Raw genomic sequence first — 10,860 nt, 5'->3', positions numbered from 1 at the left:
ATCCAGAAACTGGAAAGAACCTAGATGGTCCTCAACTGAAGAATAGATAAAGAAAATATGGTTTATCTACATAATGGAATGCTATTCAGCTATTAAAAGCCAAGACATCATGAATTTTACAGGTAAATGGATGGAACTTGAGACTATCATACTAAGTGAGGGAACCCAGATCCAAAAGGATATGCATATACTCACTTGTAAGTGTATATTAACTATAAAATACAGGATGCCAATGCTATACTCCACAAACCCAAAGAAGCTAAACAAGAAGGAAGGCCCAAGATTGGAAGCTTGAATTTCAATTAGAAGGGAGAATACAACAGTCATAAGAGGCAGATGGAGAGAGGGAACAGGGTGAAAGAAGGAATGAGGAATGGGATGTTCAGGATCAGGTGTTGGGAGAGACAGGAACGATAACTAAATGACCATGAGAATGAATGGAAATCTACAACTGATGAGGGCAAGAGGGGGGGAGGATCTCCAGGATGAGACAGAGATCTTGGATAAGGGAGGCACCCAAGAATCAGTGGGGGTGACCTTAGCTGTGACTCACTGCACTGGGGATATAGATCATGAATAGGCCACCTTCTGTATCCAAACAGGAACCCCAGCAGAGTGATAGAGACACCAATGCACCTACACAAACTTTCAACCCAGAATTTGTCCTGTTTACAAGTAATGCAGGCATGGGGGAAGGAACAGAGACTGAGGGAATGACCAATCAACAACCAACACATGAATTCATTGCTTTTAATGGCTGAATAGTACTCCAATGTGTATATGCACTTTTTCTGTATTCATTCCTCTGTTGAGGGACATCTGGGTTCTTTCCAGCTTCTGGCTGTTATAAATAAAGCTGCTATGAATAGAGTGGAGCCTGTGTCCTTATTACATTCTGGAGAATCCTCCAGGTATATGCCCAAGAGTGGTATAGCAGGGTCCTCCCATAGTATGATGCCCAGTTTTCTGAGAAACTGCCAAACAGATTTCCAGAGTGGTTGTACCAGCTTGCAATCTGGCCAGCAGTGGAGGAGTGTTTGCTTTTTCTCCAAAACTTCTCCAGCACCTGCTGTCTCCTGAGTTTTTTATTTTAGGCATTCTGACCGATGTGAGATGAAATCTCAGGGTTCTCTTGATATGCATTTCCCTGATGACTAAGGATGTTGAACATTTCTTTAGGTGCTTCTCATCCATTCAATATTCCTCAGGTGAAAAATCTTTGTTTAGCTCTGTACCCCATTTTTAATAGGGTTATTTGGTTCTCTGGAGTCTAACTTCTTGAGCTCTTTGTATATATTGATATTAACCCTCTGTCAGATGTAGGGTTGGCAAAGATCTTTTCCCAATTTGTTGGTTGTCATTTTGTCCTATTGATCATATTCTTTGCCTTACAGAAACTTTGTAATTCTATGAGGTCCAATTTGTCAATTCTTGTTCTTAGGGTGTAGGCTATTGGTGTTCTGGAAACTTTCCCCTGTGCCCGTGTGTTCAAGGCTCTTCCCAAGTTTCTTTTCTATTAGTTTCAGTGTGTCTGGTCTTATGCTAGTAGATGGAACTGGAAACTATCATACTGAGTGAGGTAACCCAATCACAAAAGAACACTCATGGTGTGCACTCACTGATAAATGGGTATTAGCCTAGAAGATTGGAATACACAAGACACAATTCACATATCAAATGATGCCCAAGAAGTAGGAAAAACAAAGTATGGATCCTTGGGTCCTTTGTAGAAAGGGGGAAAAATACCCACAGAAGGAGTTACAAAGACAAAAGGTTGAGCAGAGTCTGAGGGAAAGACCATCCAGAGACTACCCCACCCAGGATGCATCCTATACACAGTTACAAAACCCAGACACTATTGTGAATGCCCACAAGTGCTGGCTGACTGGAGCCGGATATAGCTATCACCTAGGAGGCTCTCCTAGTGCATGACAAATACAGAAGAGGACACTCTCAACCAGCCCTTGAGGTGAGCACAGGATCCCCAATGGAGGAACTAGAGAAAGGACGCAAGGAGCTGACAGGATTTGCAACATCACAAGAGGAACAGTACTCCCAGAGCTCCCAGGGACAAAACCATCAACTAAAGAGTACACATGGAGTTACCCATGGCTCCAGACACATCGGCAGGAGAATAGGGTCTTTTTAGACACCAAAGGGAGGAGAGGCCCTCTATCCTAGAAAGACTTGATGCCATAGTGTAGAGGAATACCAGGACAGGGAAGTGGGTGAGGGTTGATTGGGGAAAGGGAGATGGCTGATAGGATTTTCAGTGGAGAGGGGGAATCAGAAAAGGGGACAACATTTGCAATGTAAATAAAGAATATACCAAGACTGCCCAGTACTTGGAGGAGCGCTATACCATCATGGCTCCCAGACATCAATGAGATCTAACAGACAGTTCCAGCTATGCAGTCTTAGCCCGAGGCTAATATCACTTAGGTCTCAGCCTGTCAGGCTTTTGCCTGTACCCAGGGCCTGGGCAGCTCTGCGGCCATCTGTGAGCCAACCCTGTCAGGGGTAATTTGCCCTACAGAGTGATCGGCACTTAGAAAAGGTCCCCCGCAGCAACTGCCATCTTCACTCCCTGATGGAACAGACAGACAGCGTCAGGTTCACAGAGACAACCCAAGTATAGCATTGCTTGGGGCAAGACACACCAGGGTTCCAAGGGCACCCAAGAGGAGGGCAGCACATCAGCAATCTGTGCCAGGGGAAACCCAGCATCCAGTGGTGCAGAAATATCCTTACAGGCTCACAGGAGGTTCAAATACCAGCCAGTGACAACAAGACCAACTAATGCCAGAGATAACCAGATGGCAAAATGCAAACGTAGGAATGTTTCTAACAGAAATCAAGGCAGTATGGCAGCATCTGAACCCAATTCTCAACAACAGCAAGTCCTGGATACCCCAACACACCAGAAAAACAAGACTTGGAATTAAAATCACTGGTTGTGAGGCTATTAGAGGAACACAAATCGTACATAAATAAATCTCTTAAAGAAATACAGGGGAACACGAATAAGTTAGAAGCCCTTACAATGGAAACACAAAGATCACTTAAAGAAATTCAGGAGAATAGGGGTCTTTTTGACTTTCAACCTAAAGTCATCAAAAGAGACACGGATGGACACTTCTTGTTGGTCAAAGGAAAGATCCACAAAGAAGAACTCTCAATTCTGAACATCTATGCTCCAAATGCAAGGACACCCTCATTTGTAAAAGAAAATTTACTAAAGCTCAAAGCACATATTACACCTAACACAATATTTGTGGGTGAATTCAACACTCCACTATCTTCAATAGACTGATCAGGAAAACAAACTAAACAGGGACACAGTGAAACTAATTGAAGCATTGGACCAATTGGATTTAACAGATATATATGGAACATTTCATTCTAAAGCAAAAGAATATACCTTTTTCTCAGCACCTCATGGTTTCTTCTCCAAAATCAGCCATATAATTGGTCACAAGACAGATCTCAACAAAGATAAGAAGATCAAAATAATCCCATGCATCTATCAGATCACTATGGAGTAAGAGTGGTCTTTAATAGCAACAAAAAGAACAGAAAGCCCACATGCACATGGAGGCTGAACAATACTCTACTCAATGATACCTTGTCCAAAGAAGAAATAAAGAAAAAATCAAAGATTTTAGAATTTAATGAAAATGAAGGCACAACATACCCAAATCTATGGAACACAATGAAAGTAGTGCTAAAAGGAAAACTCATATCCCTGAGTGCCTCTTAAAAGAAAGAGGAGAGAGCGTACACTTGGAGCTTAATGGCACACCTGAAAGCTCTGGAACAAAAAAGAAGCTAATTCCCCCAGGAAATCATCAAACTCAGGGCAGAAATCAATCAAGTGGAAACAAAGAGAACCATAAAAAGAATCAAGAAAACCGGGAGCTGGTTCTTTGAGATATTAACCTAGAAAACTGGAATACCCAAAACATAATCCACACATCAAATGAGGTACAAGGAGAAAGGAGGAGTGGCCCCTGGTTCTGGAAAGACTCAGTGAAACAGTTTTTGGCAAAACCAGAACGGGGAAGTGGGAAGGGGTGGGTGGGAGGACAGGGAAAGAGAAGGGGACTTAAGGGACTTTCGGGGAGTGGAGGTCTAGAAAAGTGGAAATCATTTGAAATGTAAATAAATTATATCGAATAAAAATAAAAAAAAAAGAATACACTTCCTGTATTCTATAGATAAAAAAAAAAAATTCTTGCCAATCCAATCCAAGAACATATCAAAACGATCATTCACTTCAGAACTCGGCTTCCCGCCAGTCAGGAGAGACTCACCTCCATCTTGATTCCGGGATCCAGAGATCGGACAGACTGAGGTACACAAACATAATCCTAGGCCCAACACCGCAGGGGTCTGAGCCTGACGGGCGTTGGCCTGCACCCAGGCCCTGGGCTGTTCGAGTGGCCATCGGGGAGCCAACCCAGCCAGGAGTTTTTTTTGCCCTGGCCGGCGCACAAGCCGCCATTTTGCCTACAGGACCCAGAGTGCTCGGGAGGGCAGAGACTGCTAACAAGCGTAGCCTGAGGCTAACAAAACGGGGGTCTAGGCCCCAAAAGGCACAGGACTGACCCCAAGAACTGGGCGGCTTGGTGGGCCATCTGTGTGTCAACCCACCCAGGAGGTTATTAGCACAACAGACTCTCCCGGTGCTTTTGGGGAGCGCGGACGCGCACGCCCGCCATCCGGGTCACCTGGCAGACCCAATTAACAGTCATAGCCCTAGGGGAACTTTGCTCGGACCTTGGCCTCCCAGGCTTTTGCCTGGACTCAGGGCCTGGGCGACAAGGCTAACCTAGTGTGCGCCAGCAAGGTTGGGGAAATCGGCTGCCCAGCGGAGTGTGCGGAACACAGGGGAGGTCACAGCAGCGTACACCTTCGGAGCTCCCTGGGGGACACATTTGTCATCTGTTATATCAGGGAGGCATTGAGTGAACTGAGTTCTCAGTCTCTCCTTGGCTCTAAAATAGACCTATTCTATTAAACCTCTTCTGCTTAGCCATTGCCTTGGTTTATTTTTCTGATGTGATATGATAGTCTGAAAAAACAACAAATGGAAAAAAGTTTATCTCCCAGTTTAGTACATGATACACTGTGGCAGGGAAGCCAGGGCAATGGGAACTAAAGTAGGTAGTCACACTGTATCCACCTAATGGATACTGTTGTCTACTTGACACAATCTATAATGGCATGGGAAAAGAATATCAATTAGGTATTGTCTAGGTTATCTATAGGTGATTGTCTTTGTTGCATTAACTGAAGTAAGAAGACCTGCCCATTAAAAATTGTCACCATCTCCAGGGTTTAGGGCCTGAACTGTAAAAGACTGCAGAAAGGGAACTAAGCAGTGGCATGCAAGTTCTCTATCTATCTATCTATCTATCTATCCATCTATCCATCCATCTATCATCTATCTATTCGTCCATCTATCTACCTATCTATCTACCTATCTATCATCTATTTATCTATCATCTATCTATCATCTATCTATCTATCATCTATCTATCATGTATCTATCTATCATCTATCATCCATCTATCTTGCTAATAGTAACTATCTCACTGTCTTACTCTCTCCCTTGCTTGCTGTCTCCCTCTCTTGAACTCTCTCTCTCTCTCTCACTCTGTCTCTCTGACTGTCCTCTCCTATTTCTTTGTCTCTCAAAGTGTATGTATTCTGTCTGTCCGTCTGTCCGTCTCTCTCTCTCTCTCTCTCTCTCTCTCTCTCTCTCTCTCTCTCCTCTCTCTCTCTTTGTCTCTCTGTCTCTCTGTCTCTCTGTCTCTCTCTCTCTCTCTCTCTCTCTTTCTATCTCTCTCTCTCTGTCTCTCTGTCCCTCTTCTCTCTCCTCTCTTCTTTTGATTGTGGTTATGACAACTAATTTCTTCAACTTCCTGCCACCTTGATATTTTTGTACTAATAAATTGTAACATGTAATTATGAACTAAGCCCTTTCTCTCATAAGTTGCTTTTCTCAGGATATTTTTCCATAGAAACTAAAAAAGAAACTTCAATAAGCCATAGTCCAAAATCAGAGAGCAACGAAGGAGTTCATTATTCCTCATTTTCTCCATTTATATGATCCATGATGTGTGCCTGAGAATCGTCCAATGCACAGTTAAAATGGATTATCTCACACTGATTAACACAACCAAGATAATCTCAACAGACATAACGGAGGCCCTTTTTCCAAGTGACTCTTGAGACTCTGTCAAGCCAATAATTTAAAACAATTAAAATTTATCAACATTAAAGAGGAGAAACATATATACATATATGTATATATACAGATTAATGATGCCATTAAGAAAAACAAACTCAGCAATATGCTTTCAAAACTTGATCTCTATTGCTCATCCTAGTGCAAGTATTTCACCAGGGAACATAGAATACACAAAGCATCCTCTTGGAGTCATGCCAGCATCCACCAGCTCCATAAAAGGAAACAAAATCTGGATATGGTAACCTCTGAAGGGTCTGATTAGGGATGATCATTATAGAGATCAATGTTAGATTTAGAGCATTGCTCTTTCAACAATCATACACAAGAAAAGACAGAACCCCCAAAATGTAGAGAAAAGCTATGATACAGAACTCAAAAAGATGGGTTTAGTGTTAGGAAGTAGATGGGTTAAGCTGTGATGCATCTTTGAGGAAGTTCTGGGATGGGAAAGTCGAGTGCCACTCCCTTTCCTCCCACCACCATAGCATCACAGTCCCACTGAAGAGTTTGTGGTGATGAGAATTTTCTACAGCCAAAGATCATGGTTCTTCCTATAATCCCAACATCTAAGAGGATGAGTCAAAGCCATCCTGAAATACATAATGAATTCCAAGCCAGTGAGGCCTATAGAGTGATACCCTGTCTCAAAATGAATAGAAAAGAAAGTATTCTACAATTGTTTTCTAAAGTAAAAACCACAATCTATGTGGATATTTAGCTGTGGGACTCTCCCTGGTGTGTTAGTTCAAGACATCTCATATTTTATTACATGTCCAGGATACAAGTTATAAAATTATTTCTTTTGTATGTACTTTGTATTGAACTCTTATATGATCATCAGAGTGCTAAATGTGACCACAGTGATAGCCAAGAGACTAAGGTTTTTCTGTTCTTTTCTTTTCTAACAGCTTTTGGCCATGATACAAAAGAATGTATCCAAAGAAAAGGTTTCTGTCACTACTTTGAAAGTCCATGGTTGTATATTTTTGTTGGCTCCTGTTATAAAGGAAAAGGCAAGTGTTGTCAAAAATGCTATTAATATACAAGAAGTCACATAAAAAATATGGAATCAATGCTTTAAAAAAAATAAACACACTGAGGTGTTGCTTCTTTTTTTCTAGATATTTTCTTTATTTATATTTGGAATGTTATCCATTTTCCTTGTTTCCCTTCCGAAAACCCCCTATCCCATTCCCACTCCCTACGCCCCACACCCCCACTCCCCACACCCCCCATACCCCACACCCCCCTCCCCTCCCCCCCCCCACCCCCGCTCACTAACCCACCCACTCCTGCTTCCCTGTCATGGAAATCCCCTGCAATAGGGCAACCAGCATTTACAGGTCCAAGGGCCTCTCCTCTCATTGATGTCTGACAAGGCCATGCTCTGCTACATTTGTGGCTGGAGCCATGGGTCCCTCCATGTGTACTCTTTGGATGGTGGTTTAGTTCCTGGAAAGCTCTTGGAGGTATGCTTGGTTGATATTATAGTTCTTCTAATGAAGTTGCAAACCCCTAATTTCCTTCAGATCTTTATCTCCTCTATAGGGAAACCCATGCTAAGCCCAAAGGTTATATGTAAGCATCTGCCTCTGTCTTTGTCAGGCTCAGACAAAGCGCCCCAGGAGACAGCTATATCAGACTCATGTCAGAAAGTACTTCTTGGCATCTACAATAGTGCCTGGGTTGGGTAACTGAATATGGGATGGATCCCCGGGTGGGGCAGGCTCTGAATGGCCTTTCCTTCAGTCTCTGTGTCAAACTTTGTATCTGTATTTACTCCAATGGGTACTTTGTTCCCCATTCTAAGAAGGATCAAAGTATTCAGGGCTGTACTCTCTCTCCATATCTTTTCAATATACTACTTGAACTTCTAGCTAGAGCAATTAGACAACATAAGGGGATACAAATTGGAAAGGAAGAAGTCAAATTATCACTATTTGCAGATGACATGATAGTTTACTTAAGTGACCTGAAAACCTCCACCAGAGAACTCCTATAGCTGATAAACAACTTCAGCAAAGTGACTGGTTATAAAATCAACTCAAGAAAATCAGTTGTCTTCCTATACTCAAAGGATAAGCAGGCTGAGAAAGAAGTTAGGGAAATGACACCCTTCACAATAGCCACAAACAATATAAAGTATCTTGGTGTGACTCTAAGCAAACAAGTGAAAGATCTACACGACAAGAACTTCAGGTCACTGAAGAAGGAAATTGAAGAAGACCTCAGAAAATGGAAAAATCTGCCATGCTTGTGGATTTACAGGATTAATACAGTTAAAATGGCCATCTTGGCAAAAGCAAAGTACAGATTCAACACAATCCCCATCAAAATCCCAACTCAGTTCTTCACAGAATTAGAAAAGTCAATTCTCAAATTCATCTAGAATAACAAAAAACCCAGGATAGCTAAAACTATTCTCAACAACAAAAGAAATTCAGGGGGAATCAGTATCCCTGACTTCAAGCAATACTACAGAGCAATAGTGTTAAAAACTGCATGGTATTGGCACAGTGACAGGCAAGTGTACCAATGGAATAGAATTGAAGACCCAGAAATGAATCCATGCACCTATAGTCACTTGATCTTCGACAAAGTATCCAAAAACATCCAGTGGAAAAAAAGATAGCCTGTTCAACAAATGGTGCTGGTTCAATTGGAGGTCAGCATGCAGAAGAATGTGAATTGACCCATTCTTTTTTTTTATTGATATATTTTTATTTACATTTCCAATAATTTCCCCTTTTCTGGGTCCCCACTCCCCGCAAGTCTGATAAACCATCTTCCCTCCCCTGCTCCTCCATCCACCCCTTCCCACTTCCCTGTTCTGGAATTCCCCTATACTCTTGTACTGAGTCTTTCCAGAACCAGGGGCCACTCCTCCATTGTTTTTGGACTTCATTTAATTTGTGGATTATGTCTTGGGTATTCAAAGTTTCTAGGCTAATACCCACTTATCAATGAGTGCATGCCATTATTGATCTTTTGAGACTGGGTTGCCTCACTTAGTATGATGTTCTCCAGCTCCATTCATTTGTCTAAGAATTTCATGAATTCATTGTTTCTAATGACGGAATAGTACTCCATTGTGTAAATATACCACATTTTTTGTATCCATTCATCCGTTGAAGGACACCTAGGTTCTTTCCAGCTTCTGGCTACTACAAATAGGGCTGCTATGAACATAGTGGAGCATGTGTCCTTATTGCATGCTGAAGAATCCTCTGGATATGTGCCCAGGAGTAGTATAACAGGGTCCTCAGGAACTGTCAAGCCCAGTTTTCTGAGGAACAGCCAGACTGATTTCCAAAGTGGTTGCACCATCTTGCATTCCCACCAGCAGTGGAGGAGTGTTCCTCTTTCTCCACATCCTCGCCAACACCTGCTGTCTCCTGAGTTTGTGATCTTAGCCATTCTGACTGGTGTGAGGTGAAATCTCAGGGTTGTTTTGATTTGCATTTCCCTAATGATTAATGATGTTGAACATTTCTTAAGGTGTTTCTCAGCTCTCCGAAGTTCTTCATGCGAAAATTCTTTGTTTAGCTCTGTACCCCACATTTTAATGGTGTTATTTGGTTCTCTGGGTTCTACTTTCTTGAGTTCTTTGTACATATTAGATATTAGCCCTCTGTAGGATTCAGGGTTGGTGAAGATCCTTTCCCAATCTGTTGGTTGAAGTTTTGTCCTTTTGACAGTGTCCTTTGCCTTACAGAAACTTTGTAGTTTTATGAGGTCCCATTGGTCAATTCTTGATCTTAGAGCATAAGCTATTGGTGTTCTATTCAGGAAGTGCTCAACATCATTAGTCATTAGGGAAATGCAAATCAAAACAACCCTGAGATTTTACCTTACACCAGTCAGAAAGGCTAAGGTCCAAAACTCATGAGACAGCACGTGTTGGCAAGGATGTGGAGAAAGAGGAACACTCCTCCACTGCTGGTGGGCCTGTAAAATGGTACAACCACTTTGGAAATCAGTCTGGAGGTTCCTCAGAAAACTGGACATGACACTTCTGGAGGACCCTGCTATACCTCTCCTGGGCATATACCCAAAGGATTCCCTGGCATGCAATAAAGACACATGCTCCATTATGTTCATAGCAGCCTTATTTATAATAGCCAGAAGCTGGAAAGAACACAGATGCCCTTCAAAGGAGGAATGGATACAGAAAATGTGGTATATTTACACAGTGGAATACTACTCAGCAATTAGAAACAATGAATTCACAAAATTTTTAGGCAAATGGTTTGATCTGGAAAATATCATCCTAAGTGAGGTAACCCAGTCACAAAAGAATACACATGGAATGCAATCTCTGATAAGTGGATATTAATTAGCCCAGAAGCCCTAAATACCCAAGGCACAAATTGCATAACAAATGACTCCCGTGAAGAAGTATGGAGAGGGTCCTGATCCTGGAAAGGATTGATCTAGTATTGGAGGGGAGTATCAGGACAGAGAAAAAGGAGAGAGGTGATTGGAGAATGGGTAGAGAGAAGAAGGTTTATGGGACATTTGGGGGGGGGCGGATCTGGGAAAGGAGAAATCATTTGGAATGTAAACAAAGAATATAGAAAATAAAAATATTTTTAAAAAGAGCT

General features: G+C 42.1%; 1 protein-coding gene across 1 annotated transcript; it reads left to right on the top strand.

The window, feature by feature from the left end:
- Window positions 1-572: 572 nt before the first annotated feature.
- Window positions 573-7,295, top strand: LOC127668970 (beta-defensin 38-like). Its single transcript, XM_052162862.1, has 2 exons — window positions 573-675; window positions 7,165-7,295. Exons 1-2 carry the CDS (start codon window positions 573-575, stop codon window positions 7,293-7,295), a joined length of 234 nt encoding a protein of 77 aa, XP_052018822.1.
- Window positions 7,296-10,860: the final 3,565 nt, after the last annotated feature.

Source organism: Apodemus sylvaticus, chromosome 18 (assembly GCF_947179515.1).
Source record: "Apodemus sylvaticus chromosome 18, mApoSyl1.1, whole genome shotgun sequence".
NCBI classification, from domain to species: Eukaryota; Metazoa; Chordata; class Mammalia; order Rodentia; family Muridae; genus Apodemus; species Apodemus sylvaticus.
The sequence above is the reverse complement of the archived record's forward strand: the minus strand, read 5'-3'. Positions and strand labels throughout refer to the sequence as shown.